Genomic DNA, 14914 nt, shown 5'->3' with positions numbered 1-14914 from the left:
TGAGACAGCCTAGGGGGTGCTCGCACAAGATGGCGGCTACTCTTATGAAGAAAGCTAGCTTAGAGGCTACTGCGCTAGATAACGGTTGCTCTTATGCATGCGGTGGAGAGCAAATTGAAATTCGATGTGCTTAATCAACAGAGCACCCTGCTACCCTCTTTAGCTGAAATGTGGTGGTGGATAATTTGAAAAATTCGTTTGACAGGTGTCATCTTTAAACAATGACGACTATACATAGGCTGTTAAGACCTTATCATTCTCCTCATCCTCCTTCTCTACCTCCGCCTCTTATGTCAAGGCATAGCTTTATATCGAACAAGTTTAAACCTGCATCGCGAAGGCAAGCGTGTGCAGCGATAACATTATTGTACATGTTAGACTTGCGAAACATAAGAAGAGTAGAATCAAACGCTGTACTCGATACAACATGTGATCAGAACATTGATTGATGTGTTCAGAACACAAAATAAGTGATCAAGACTAGAATCGAACACTGTACTCGATGTCGTTAACTTCAACATGTAATTAAAACATTGTTTGGTGTGTTCAGAACACTACATAAGTAGAATCGAACGCTGTACTTAATACAACATGTTAGGGGATACCTTTGTTCTAAGAAGATCAGATTGAAACATAACAAGACTAGAATTGAACACTGCACTCGATGTCGTTAACCTTAACATGTGATCAGAACATTGATTGATGTGTTCAGATCACTAAACAAGTAGAACCTAACACTGTACTCGATACAACATGTTAGGGGATACCTTTGTTCAAAGAAAATTAGATTGAAACATAACAAGACTAGAATCGAACACTGCACTCGATGTCGTTAACCTTAACATGTGATCAGAACATTGATTGATGTGTTCAGATCACTAAACAAGTAGAACCGCACACTGTACAACATGTCAGGGGATACCTTTGTTCCAAGAAAATTAGATTGAAACATAACAAGACTAGAATCGAACACTGCACTCGATGTCGTTAACCTTAACATGTGATCAGAACATTGATTGATGTGTTCAGATCACTAAACAAGTAGAACCGAACACTGTACAACATGTCAGGGGATACCTTTGTTCTAAGAAAATTAGATTGAAACATAACAAGACTAGAATCGAACACTACACTCGATGTCGTTAACCTTAACATGTGATCCGATACAACATGTTAGGGGATACCTTTGTTCTAAGAAAATTAGATTTAAACATAGCAAGACTAGAATCGAACACTGTAAGAACATTTTTTGATGTGTTCAGAGCAAAAGTACAACTTCAATGATTTACCTAGTGTTAAAAAAAAGCACACACTGTGCACAAATCGCATAGCTATCTCGCCTATCACTTGCCTAGTATGAAAATCAAAAACACACTGTGCATATATCGCATAGCTAACTCGGCAACACTTCAAATGGTTTGCTTAGTACGAAAATAAAAAATAAAAATATATACCGCGTAGCTAACTCGTTCATCGCACTGCTAAGACGCTTAGTAATTGCGAATACACTGATTACGAAAATCAAGAAAGCACACTGCGTAGCCAACTCGCTCGGTCACTCGCTTAGTAATTGCAACACGACTAGAACACTGATACACGTTACTCTTTTATTCCCGAAACACACACACACGGATAAGAATGTTGCGAGATACTACATACTTACATGTTTTTTTAAAAAATAGCGGGGGTGAAAGATCATAAATTATATGTACACATGTTGTCTCCTCCAAGTTGAAGACGAAATAGACGCAGTACTGCGAGTTTCCGCTATAGCTGGCGAATGGAAGTAGCATGATATCTCAGCAAAAAATACGCGTGAGCTTGCATACACGCAAGTCAGACACAATGATGGATACCGCGATTCAAATCCTGGCAACTTATGCCGTCAGGAAGGGCATCCGGCTAGATCATGTTATGACGATCGCGCATGTCCCTCGCCTAGCATTTGCTATTTTTTACGGCTTCCAATAGTAGGAGTTCGAACCTGCTATCTCCCGAAGTAGCGAGAATGATTGCGGGTACAAGAGTGTTGAGGGTGATTCATTTGTCGGATGGGGGTGATCCTACTGTTGCATATTACATTCTCAGGTAGTTTCGAGGGCGTGCAAAGAGCCAGCATTAAGTAAGGACTGTTGATGGAGACGTTAAACCTTGTGCAGACTCCTTCGAAAATGATTGTGAGTACAAGATCATGATAGTGATTCATCTGTCGGATGGAGGCGATAAGCTGTGTGCAGGCTGAGGGCGTGCAAAAAGCCAGAATTAAGTAAGGGCTGTTGATGGGGGCGTTAAACCTTGTGCAGACTCCTTCGAAAATGATTATGAGTATAAGATGTTGATGGCGATTCATCTGTCGGATGGAGGCGTTAAGCCTTGTGCAGGCTTCTTCGGTAGGAGTAGGCTATGTACCGGCACCGGGCTTTACCCTCTCCCTACTATTGTATATTACATTCTTAGGTAGTTTCGAAGGCGTGCAAAAAGCCAGCATTAAGTAAGGGCTGTTGATGGGGGCGTTAAACCTTGTGCAGGCTTCCCCGAAACTGATTGTGAGTACAAGATGTTGAGGGTGATTCATCTGTCGGATGGAGGCGTTAAGCCTTGTGCAGGCTTCTTCAGTAGGAGTAGGCTATGTGCCGGCACTGGGTTTTACCCTCTCGCTACTGTTGTATAGTACATTCTTAGGTAGTTTCGAGGGTATGCAAAAAGCCAGCATTAAGTAAGGGCTGTTGATGGGGGCGTTAAAACTTGGGTAGACTCCTTCAACAGGAGAAGTCTATAAGACGGCGCCGTGCAGGCTCTTTCGATAGGGGTAGGCTATAGGCTGGTACTGTGTTTTAACCTCTCCGTACAATCATAATATTTTATGTTAGGAACTTACACCAGCTAAATGCTACACACAGCTAAGAAGACGTTCCGTGAGTTACAAGTAGCTTATCAGCACGCAGTGTCCCCGTTCAAGGCTAATGCAGCCGGAAGATGCGTGTACAATTTCAGTCAACACTTGCATTCCGCACCTCGCTCTGAATGACTGAGCCGATACAACTTCAATGACTGTGGAATAAAAAAAATGAAACCTATAGCCTACAGTTTGGTTTAGTGTGCTTGCCTCTCACCCGGCAGTCTCGGGTTCGATTCTCTTGGATTAAAAATATGTTTTACAGCCGAGTGCCCCCCTCTTGACGCAAGAGTTTAAATCATAAGAATCTGTTTTACAGCCGATTGCCCTTCCTGACGCGAGATTTTAAATCACAACAATCTGTTTTACAACTAGATAGAGGTAGAGAGGGAGGAGGAGGGGAATGATAAGGTCTTAACAGCCTATGTATAGTCGTCAATGTTTAAAGATGACACCTGTCAAAAGAATTTTTCAAATTATCCACCACCACATTTCAGCTGAAGAGGGTAGCAGGTTGCTCTGTTGATTAAGCACATAGAATTTCATTTTGCTCTCCACCGCATGCATAAGAGCAACCGTTATCTTGCGCAGTAGCCTCTAAGCTAACTTTCTTCATAAGAGTAGCCGCCATCTTGTGCGAGCACCCCCTAGGCTGTCTCATAAGGAGCTATGTATAGCCGCCATCTTGCACAAGCATCCCAAGGGAGTCTCATAAGAAACTATGTATAGCGATCATCTTGCATAAGCACCTTTAAGGAGTCATGAATAGCCACCGTCTTGTGCAATTAGCGTCGAGAGATGGCTGCTGTAGAATTTTTCTTTCTAAATTATCCGCCACCATTTTTCAACTAAAGAGTGTAGCACTGAGGTTTGCGATGTAAGATGACGGATGACAGCTGACAAAAAGCGCGTGAGTTTGTTTACTAAACAAGAGCACGTGGAATTTGCCGCCACCACAGTTCAAAGGTATCTAGCTAAAGATGGCAGCACGGTGCTCTCTTGATTAAAGATGGCGGATGACAGCTAACAGAACTTTTCAAATTACCCGCTACTACAGAGAGCAGCATGGTGCTCTGTGGATTAAAGATGGCGGATGACAGCTGACGAAATTACCCGCATTATAGCAGCACAGTGCTCTATTGATTAAAGATGGCGGACGACAGCTGTCAAAAAAGCACGTGGCTTTGTTTCCAAACAAGAGCACGTGGAATTTGCCGCCACCACATTTCAAAGGTATCTAGCTAAAGAGTACAGCACTGAGGTATGTGATGCAAGATGGCGGATGACAGCTGTCAAAAAGCACGTGAGTTTGTAAAGCACGTGGAATTTGCCAGCGGCACAAAGAGGGCAGCACGGTGCTCTCTGCCGGTTGACAGCTGTCAGAAAAGCACATGGGTTTGTTTCCAAACAAGAGCGCGTAGAATTTACCACCCCCACATAGAGGGCAGCACGGTGCTCTCTGGATTAAAGATGGTGGATGATAGCTGTCAAAAAAGCGCATAGGTTTGTTTCCAAACAAGAGCATAAAGAATTTTTCAAATTGCCGCCACTACATTTCAAAGGTATCTAGCTAAAGAGTGGAGCACTGAGGTTTTGATGCTAGATGGCGGATGACAGCTGTGACGTACCACATTTCAAAGGTAAGTAGCTAAAGAGGGCAGCACGGTGCTCTATGGATTAAAGATGGCGGATGGCAGCTGCACGTGGATTTGTTTACAAACAAGAGCATAAAGAATTTCTCAAATTACCGCCACTACATTTCAAAGGTATCTAGCTAAAGAGTGCAGCACTGAGGTTTGCGATGCAAGATGGCGGATGACAGCTGTGACGTACCACATTTCAAAGGTAAGTAGCTAAAGGGGGCAGCACTGTGCTCTGTAGTTTAAAGATGGCGGGTGACAGCTGTCAAAAGAATTCACGTGGCTTTGTTTATCTCACGCTAGTGAGGTTAAGTTGGTAGCACTAAGGTTTAGGCTCGCCAAGATGGCAGCACTGCCGATGACAGGTGACGAATTTACATCTACTACGATAGAGAGGGCAGCACAGTGCTCTGTGGTTTAAGGATGGCGGATGACAGCTGTCAAAAAAGCACGTGGCTGTCAAAAAACACGTGGATTTGTTTATCTCGCGCTAGTTAGGTTAAGTTGGTACTACTGAGGTTTAGGCCCGTCAAGATGGTAGTACTGAGGTTAGCGATGCGTTGTTGTCTGTCAAAAAGCACGTGGCTGTCAAAAAACACGTGGCTTTGTTTACCTCGCGCTAGTTAGGTTAAGTTGGTACCACTGAGGTTTAGGCCCGTCAAGATGGCAGTACTGAGGTTAGCGATGCGTTGTTGTCGATGATAGCTGTCAAAAAGCACGTGGCTTTGTTTACAAATTCAAATTTCCCGCGGGTGGTGGAGGAGACCTCTGGGAGGCCTCTGGCTGTGGTGGTGGTGGAGGCGGCATCTGGGAGGCCTCTGGCTGTGGTGGTGGTGGAGGTGGCCTCTGGGAGCCGGTGGGGGTGGTGGCGGCCGAACCATCCAATTATACTACTCACATTACACAAGGAAAACATCTGGAAGATGCGAAGAACAGTGCGTTTTCCCAGGTTCTTTGGGGCTTTCAGCATAACACACTTCCCAGTAAAGTAGTTGTGCATTGAAAAGGACAGCGACGTGTCACTTGTTACACTGTCAAAAGGAGTCGGTCTGGTCAAATATTATTACTTATTTTATAGAATTTTTCCATAAATTGAAGGGCATCTTATTGTTCTGTTTATCCGCCCATTGTGTTAAAAACTCCGGATGCGCTCATCGAGGGGTCGAGGACAAAACCAGCTCAGTGGCTGCGTAGTAGTGATGCGAGAAAGGCACTGGCATCTGTGAAAGGTTTACAAGAATAAAAAGCTTTGTGACATGAATATCGACCTTAGTTATACTTATTGTTCTGTTTATCCGCCCATTGTGTTAAAAACTCCGGATGCGCTCATCGAGGGGTCGAGGACAAAACCAGCTCAGTGGCTGCGTAGTAGTGATGTGAGGAAGGTGCTGGCATCTTTGAAGGGTTTACAAGAATAAAAAGCTTTGTGACATGAATATCGACTTTAGTTATACTGTTTTTAAGGACAAAAACACACATCAATCAAGTCTGTTTTCCCATGCGTACATCGAACAGTATGGCGGGCACTGGCTGTGTGTGGCCACGTGACTGCCTCGTGCCAACAGGCCAGTGCTTCTCAGATCTGTGCCGGTGTCAGTGGCAGTGCGCCAGGATAGATCGCTTCTACAGTACCTACTGGTCACCCCGTCCTACCAAGTGCTGACGGACCGTGCCACGCTATTCTCTTTCGTTATATTCTCGATTGTCTTGAATTTCGTGTCAATAGTAGACAGACGAAAATCTAGTCCTTTGTAGAGCTATTTCACTGCAGATGATAAAAACCAGTATTAGCAGTGTGAGATATTTGTAAATCTTTCATATCGTTCAAATCGACGATGACATGTTTAAAACGCATATGCTTCGTCGTACCTGGAATATCTTTTAATAGCTAGGTAGGAAGATCCATTAAACTGGTGGTTGGGAAGTTATGTGTTATGTGTTCTAGCAACATCCGCGCCTGCCGAAGTTATGTTTTCGAAAGCTGGTCAAGTTTTCACTAACAGACTGTCAGTGAATAAAGTGAAAAAATACTGTCCTTGAATGTGAATGGAAAACTTATTTGAGGGTTATTTTGTAGTATTTTGCACGTAAATATTAATACAAATTACGGTATATCTATGTGTAGTTCCATTCTTTGTGAATACATGAAGTATAGGCCTAAACGTTTTTATACGAATAAGTAGTCATCGTAGCACTGACAGAGCCGCGGAGCGGTGACGCGTTTGGTGCTGGGACTGTGCACACCAGTGTCAGCAGAGGCCCTAGTTGCCCTTAGTTGAGTACTGGCAATGTTTCCACTTACTTGTATCACGTTCATTCCTCCTATACGACCTCAGGAGTATCAGGTTTTCCAGGCCCTGGAAGGATTTCATTTGCAAGGCCTTTTGGCGGTACTTTCATTGTTAGAAATACCCGCCCTGATCCTTTTTACCTCTGGTTAATATAAAGAGAGAGACGAGTTCGACATCCTCTATCAGAAGCTCCGATGAAGAAGGCGCAGCCACGAAGCGCGTGAAAATGAAAGCCACTCTGGTCGGAAGAGAAAAAGAGTTGACCAAGTGAGGCCACTTATGCCAGACTCAGCTACGAGAACCGTGGCCGGCCATCCACGCACCCAATCTGAGACCTGCTCTTCCCCCCTTTTAGTCATCTCTTATGACAGGCAGCGGATACATCGTCCAGTTTTACTTCCTCTTAAAACCGATATTCAAGCCCAGCTCTCGCTTCTATAATCAGTTATATCAGGCTGTATTTTCAATTCTGAACAGGTAGCCGAAATTGGATGATTCTGTGTCCTGTCCGGCTCCCTGTCTGGCATTGGTCCACGTGGTCCTGAGTTCGATTTCGGTCGGGCCATGGCTCGGTGGCTGGATGCGTTCACCCTCTTCATCATTAGGAACATCATCCTCATAGATGCACAAGTCAACTCGAAGGACATGCAGCATGCATCTTCAAAGGCCACACGCTAATCTGTTCAAAAATCTTGAATTTTCAGTCATTTCAGCCAATATTTCGGTGGGGTCCCCCATTAGGATTGACAATAGAATGTCGTATGGCTTTTAGTGCCGGGATATCCCAAGACGGGTTCGGCTCGCCAGGTACAGGTCTTTCTATTTGACACCCGTAGGTGACCTGCGCGTCGTGATGAGGATGAAATGATGATGAAGACAACACATACACCCAGCCTCCGTGCCATTGGAATTAACCAATTAAGGTTAAAATCCCCGACCCGGCCGGGAATCGAACCCGGGACCCTCTGAACCGAAGGCCAGTACGCTGACCGTTCAGCCAACGAGTCGGACAGGATTGACAATGACACTTGTTAATGGAGAGGGAGGTATAAGCACTTGCACATGAATACAGCCATTTTTAGTATATTTTCAGAGAGAAATGAAATTTGATTCCTCAATATTGCACCTTCCAGGAAATCTGCATTCTCTGCTTGTTCCATGCGGCTTCCTATTTCCAACCACTGCTCTTCTGACGACAGAAACGGGTATGAATCACTTCTCAGATTTTATGAAAAGATTTCCGTTGCACGTAACTTCGTTTATAGCCTATCGGGAAATGAATTGTAACGTGAGGAAGTAATGAATTTGATGGCTGTTCTACAGCTCCTTCCGATGTAATCTCCTCTGGAAGTGAGAGAATTTCTTACAGTGGAGATGGAAGCGGATCCTTCGTACAAGGTTTACAATGAGCATTAGTTTTAATGAAATATGTGCGTTAAGAATTTGTAAGAGGGAGTGGGAGGACAATAAATGGAAAATGTTGAGATTCATAGACTGTCATCCCAAAAAGGATTTGAAGGTTTAACTACCGTATGCGGCAAAACGAAAGTCACTGATAAGTTATGTAATCATACTGATACAGTATGTTTAAAAAATATGTACCACCACGTGTCTCAATTTGTTCTGAAGATTAACGAACATGTTTATGAGCAAAGTTTGTTGTAAGGACGTTGTCTTCTCGAGTAACTCAAGAATATTTGTGGCGGGCCATCAGATCCTCTTAATTTGCCTCATGTGTAGGCATCTGGGGCGTGCGATCTGGGGAGTAGGCATTTACGGCGAACTCAAAAGTGCCGTTTTAATACGCTCTGACTCAATCTTGTTGCATCCATTGTCGTTGCAGGGGCAAGATTCTGGCGCCAAAGAAACAATTGAAATGTGGCAATAGGCCTACACCCTGGGGACTGTGCACCTGTTAAAGAAGTCATTCTCGTTTGTGGTGCCGGCTCCTGGTCGCCCAGTTGTACCCTTACGACGACTGATGCCGTGTGACGGAACTTGTCAGGAAGTGCTTACATTTTCAGAGAAATATTTCTCATGGCTGAAAATTTGCTTTACGGAAGTTAGCTTGACAAATATAATACTAGCAACCGTGCAGGCTATGATGCAAGGCATGGATGATGGCCAGACAGTGTTACCCAGCATCCTTGCAGGCTGTGATGTAAGATATGGATGGATCGCCAGACACTGTTACCTAGCAACCTTGCAGGCTGTGATGTAAGGTATGGTTAACGGCCCGACAGTGTTACCTAGCAATCTTGCAGGCTGTGATGTAAGGTATGGTTGATGGCCAGACAGTGTCACCTAGCAAACTTGCAGGCTGTGATGCAATGCATGGATGACGGTCAGACAATGGTACCTAGCAACCGTGCAGGCTGTGATGTAATGTATGGATGGATGGCCAGACAGTGTTACCTAGCAACCTTGCAGGCTGTGATGCAATGTATAGATGACGGTCAGACAATGTTACCTAGCAACCGTGCAGGCTGTGATGTAAGGTATGGATGGATGGCCAGACAATGTTACCTAGCAACCGTGCAGGCTGTGATGTAAGGTATGGATGGATGGCCAGACAGTGTTACCTAGCAACCTTGCAGGCTGTGATGCAATGTACGGATGACGGTCAGACAATATTACCGAGCAACCGTGCAGGCTGTGATGTAAGGTATGGATGGATGGCCAGACAGTGTTACCTAGCAACCTTGCAGGCTGTGATGCAATGTATAGATGACGGTCAGACAATGTTACCTAGCAACCGTGCAGGCTGTGATAATAATAATAATCGTATGGCCTCAACTACCGTGTGCAAACATTTCGATTTGACGCCATCTGGCTCTCTGCTCGTCAATTCCGACGTTCCGTTTTACTCTAGGTCCGTTAGATGGCAGACAGAGTAAACCGGATCTCTCTTGGGCGTCTATGGCTGAGATTTAATTAGGGTAAATACCAAATGTATCACCAGAGATCTTTTACATGCCGACATCGTACGACATGGAGTGTCGAATGGACTTTTTTCCGCCCTTCAAAAATCCGACTACTTCTACCGGGTTTGAACCCGCTATCTTGGGATCGGGAGGCCGACACTCTACCACGGATCCACAGAGGCAGCTCAGGCTGTGCTGTAAGGTATGGATGGATGGCCAGACAATGTTACCTAGCAACCGTGCAAGCTGTGATGTAAGGTATGCATGATGGCCAGACAGTGTTACCTAGAAATCTTCAGGCTGTGATGTAAGGTATGGATGATGGCCAGACGCTGTTACCTAGAAATCTTGCAGGCTATGATGTAAGGTATGGATGATGGCCAGACGGTGTTACCTAGCAACTGTACAGGCTATGATGTAAGATATGGATGTTGGCCAGACTGTGTTACCTAGCAACTGTGCAGGTTATCTTTTATGGCTTTTGGTCATCTTGAATTAGTAGCCGTTGATGGATGGCCACAACTCGGTGATATCGCTTGATTTTCGCAAGGGGAAACGTTTCATCTTTTCATGTTTTTTCGGTCCTCCTTGTTAAGTCGCTGCATGTTGCCATTCTAAAGCCCTACTCCGTATGACCGGATATAATGTTGCACAGAATACACCTCTTCCTCTATGAAAAGAACCTTCATTGCAGAAACGAACACAATAATGAGCTCACAAGATGTCCAAGTACTGTACATGGAAAATAAATACTTCTTTGCTACGGAAACGTAGACATCTGATGAGCAGTAATTTCAGAGTGGTTTTTTTTTTTTTGGTCAATAGCACATTTATAACAAAAATCTTAACAAGACCATTCGCAAGGAAATAAGAAAAGATCTAAGGAAATTTAATAATAACATGATCATACAGACAATTGAAGAAAATAAAAACATGAAGATTTTAAAGAACAGCATGTCTACAGGAAGACCAAAAATTACAAAACTTAAGAACCAAAATGGAGAAATAGTCACAGATAGGCAAAAGATTACTGAAGTTATTAGAGATTTCTACTACAAGCTGTATACATCAACCATTAATAAACCATCCAGTGATGAACAACTAGCCCAGAATTATACACATGAAGTAACACCGGAAGTAACCACTGCTGAGATTGAAAGTGCTCTTAAACAACTAAGGAATAAAAAATCCCCTGGGGAGGATAAAATAACGAATGAAATGCTGAAATTAGGTGGAAGAGATCTGCTAGAAGCCGTGAGAATACTCATGAACAAGTGTATTAACTCTGGAAGAATACCAGAAAATTGGAAAAATGCTGAAGTGATACTTCTCTTCAAGAAAGGTGATAAGGAAAATTTAGAGAACTATCGTCCTGTGAGTTTGTTATCACACCTTTATAAGCTCCTGACTAAAATTGTAACCAACCGCCTCACAAGAGAACTGGATTTTTATCAACCTGCCGAGCAAGCGGGATTTCGTAAAGGCTTCTCAACTGTTGAACACATCCAGACTATTCGTCTTCTTCTGGAGAAAACCACTGAGTACAACATCAAGATTCATCTGGCCTTCATTGATTATAAAAAAGCTTTTGACTCAGTGGAGATCTGGGCAATCATGAAGGCACTTCAAAATGCCATGATAAACTCAAGGTATATAAAGCTTCTGGAAAACATTTATGATCAAGCAACAATGGTAGTCAGAGTGGACGAAGACCTCATCACCAATAAAATCCCAGTTGGCAAAGGAGTTCGACAAGGTGACACAATCTCTCCAAAGCTGTTTACCCTTGCCTTGGAAGATGTATTCAAAACCCTTCATTGGGATAATAAAGGAATAAAAATCAACGGGGTATATTTGAACCACCTGCGTTTTGCCGATGACATTGTGCTCATAAGTGAAAATCTAGATGAGCTAGAAAGCATGATCCAAGAATTAAAAACTGCTTCTGCTAAGATTGGTTTGGAAATGAACATTAATAAAACGAAAATACTAAGCCCAGAGAGTCGACCACTTAAAACGGGAAACCAATATATAGAAGCTGTCGATGAGTACATCTATCTTGGACACAAGATAAAACTTGGAAAAGACAACCAACGTGCAGAAATTCCTCGCAGAATAGGTATGAGTTGGACTGCATTCCGAAAACTAAGATTCATCCTCACTAACAAGGATGTTCCAATTAACCTGAAGACCAAGGTTTATAATACGTGCGTGCTGCCAGTTACAACTTACGGTCTGGAAACGATGACTCTGACGAAGGAAAGTGCTCGCAAGCTTCAGCGAACACAACGAGCCATGGAGCGACAGATGCTAGGGATCAGCCTTAGGGATAAGATCCGTTCAGAGGACATCAGGAGAAGAACTAATGTAACAGACATCCTAGAGATAGTAGCAAAACTAAAATGGCAATGGGTAGGACACGTAGCTCGACAAGACTACAACAGGTGGACCTCTAGGATTGTTCACTGGAGACCATGGGGACACAAGAGAGGCATTGGAAGACCCCTGAAGAGATGGCTCGACGACATAAAGCTGTTGGCTGGAACACGCTGGTTCCAAGTGGCTCAAGACCGAAGACGATGGAAGCACATGGAAGAGGCCTATATCCAGCAGTGGATTGAAATAGGCTAGAAAAGAAGAAAGAAGAATTCCTCGTTAGCACAACAAGCTCGTCTGGGAAGTGACAGTGTTTGTATTAGTACTTGTTCACTTTGTCTGCTAGACAATGATATATTGGCTTTACGTAGGCTATTACTGAAACTTCTCTCTACACTGTATTTCTTAAGCAGGGAGCACACTGCATCCGTTCCGCTCGGTTCAGTTCAGTTCGGTTTCCATCGTATCCGTTCGTATTAGTTCGTCTGCCGCACATAGCTTCCGTCTCTATCCAGTCAGTGAACCCGGCTTGTAACAGCGTGTGTAGCAATGTCGAGCTCTTCGTCCGAAGACGGAGAAATTATAGCTATTACATTAGCCTGCGAAGAAGAAGAGAGAAAAGAAAGAAGATTTTGGATACATGAAATAAATTTGAAAAGGGAACAGTGTGGTGAAAATAACCTTCTCTTCCCAGACTTGCTACGTGATGAGGACAAATTCTTTAAATATTTCAGAATGTCAAGCCTGAAGTTTTTTGAGTTGTTAAGTGTGCTACCCCTCCAAAAAATGGAATCAAATTTCAGAAAACCAATATCACCTGGTGAACGACTAGCAGTAACAATGAAGTAAGTAATGATTTCCTTTCATATTTTATTTAAGATTACATGAAAGAAGAATAGCATAATAATAATAATAATAATAATAATAATAATAATAATAATAATAATAATAATAATAATAATAATAAAGATCAATGATAATTCAAACCAGTGTGTCGTCTGTGGGAGCAGTCAATTTTTTTAGCTCAAATTCCGTTAGAAGAGTATTAACTCTAGATTTAAATTCAATCTGTAATAGAGGATTGAACGATCTAACAGTTTCTTCCACGGCTTCAAAATACTTTTTTAAGGAATCCGCGGGCTTTCTGTCTAATTTAGAATATTTTACACTTAAAAAATTGTCCAGCACATCAGCTACAGAGGTATTCGACCTCTTTCTACGCACAGAAGCCGTGGACAGAGTTGCTGCCTCACTGTCACTTTTCGTCGATTCACTTGAAACTATCTGTGATGCTTCAGCGTCTACCGATTCCTCTTCTTCCTCTGTTTCCTGGGTTTCAGCCGGCATGTTCGATTGCTGAGGTCTCTCAGAGAAAAAGGGGATGAGAAAACTCATAGATTCTTGATGCTTCCACAGTTGCATGCTTGTTGCAGCCTGGCCACTGTCTTCTGCTTTTTCATATGTTTTCTATAGTTGTCTCGCAAAGAATTCCATTTTTTCTTGCACTCGACAGCTGAAATAAAAAAGAAAAGTATATATTGTAAGTGTCGGATTGTTAGCAATACGCCTACATTGAGTTCGAATCTTTGAGCTTAAGGGCACACGTTTATATCTTAATTACAGGTTTCTTGGTTACGGAGATTCCTTCGCCAGTATTTCATTCAGCTATAGACTGGGCGAGTCAACAGTTCGCAAAATCGTATATGAGACCTGCAGAGTTATCTGGGATACCTTAACAGAGGACTTCATGCCAGTACCAACAAAAGAACACTGGCAAAATATTGAGGAAGGGTATGAATCTTTTTGGCAATATCCAAATTGCACTGGTGCGATCGACGGCAAACATGTAGTATTTGAGAAGCCGCCGAACACAGGCTCCTTATTTTTTAATTACAAAAAGCAATTTAGCATTGTGTTACTAGCTTTAGTGGATGCAGAATATAGGTTCATTACAGTTGATGTAGGAGCCTATGGGAGAAACAGTGACGGTGGCATTTTTCGGGCTTCCAACTTAGGAAGAAGACTGATAAACGAAACTCTAGATTTACCAGGGGAGAAACCATTGCCAGGAATGAATGCTCTGTTGCCCCATGTTATTGTTGGTGATGAAGCTTTTCCATTGTTACAAAATGTTATGCGACCATTTCCTGGTACTCAGCTGGCAAACGATGAAAGAAAGCAAGTTTACAATTACAGGCACAGTCGCGCTAGGTGGGTGAGCGAAAATGCATTTGGAATACTTACGAAGAAATTCCGAATTTATTTGAAAAAATCCAACATTTCCCCTGAGCATCTCGAAATAATTGTTATGGCCACAACTGTCTTGCATAACTACCTCAGGAATGATTCTTGTTCCTGGCAGTTAGGTGAACTGGAGAACAACGAAGTGCCTTTAGCAATTGAAAATTTATCAAGGATTGGTGGTAATAACGTGAGGAGAGCATTTGAAATTAGGGAAAAAATTGCCGATTACTTTATTTCTCCTCAAGGAAGAGTACCATGGCAAGACAGAGCATTCAGTCGTGGCGTCAACTGATATTGTTTCAGTGTTAAATGAGAAATAATCACACACACGATGGCTAAATTTGTGTGATTTTCCAATGTGTAATGGAACTGAAATTTATATTTGTTTTTTGTTAATATGTATTTAAATTATCTTCACAGTAAAACACAAGTTAATAAAAGCTTTTGTCTGTCGTAGTATTACTACTACTATTATTATTTAGCACAATAGCGTACACCCCTAGAAATATCTTGTTATCGAAGGAAATAACAAACATACCTGGA

General features: G+C 42.8%; 1 protein-coding gene across 1 annotated transcript in view; it reads left to right on the top strand.

Annotated features, from left to right (window-relative positions):
• LOC137500991 (uncharacterized) overlaps positions 1-14663 on the top strand; it is a 69717-nt gene extending 55054 nt beyond the window's left edge. The window contains exons 2-3 of the mRNA XM_068227795.1: positions 12666-12972; positions 13751-14663. Coding sequence (XP_068083896.1) covers positions 12666-12972; positions 13751-14663 — 1220 coding nt within the window. The remainder of the gene's footprint in view (positions 1-12665; positions 12973-13750) is intronic.
• Positions 14664-14914: the final 251 nt, after the last annotated feature.

Source organism: Anabrus simplex, chromosome 5, assembly GCF_040414725.1.
Source record: "Anabrus simplex isolate iqAnaSimp1 chromosome 5, ASM4041472v1, whole genome shotgun sequence".
Lineage (NCBI taxonomy): Eukaryota > Metazoa > Arthropoda > Insecta > Orthoptera > Tettigoniidae > Anabrus > Anabrus simplex.
This window is presented reverse-complemented; position numbering and strand designations above follow the sequence as displayed.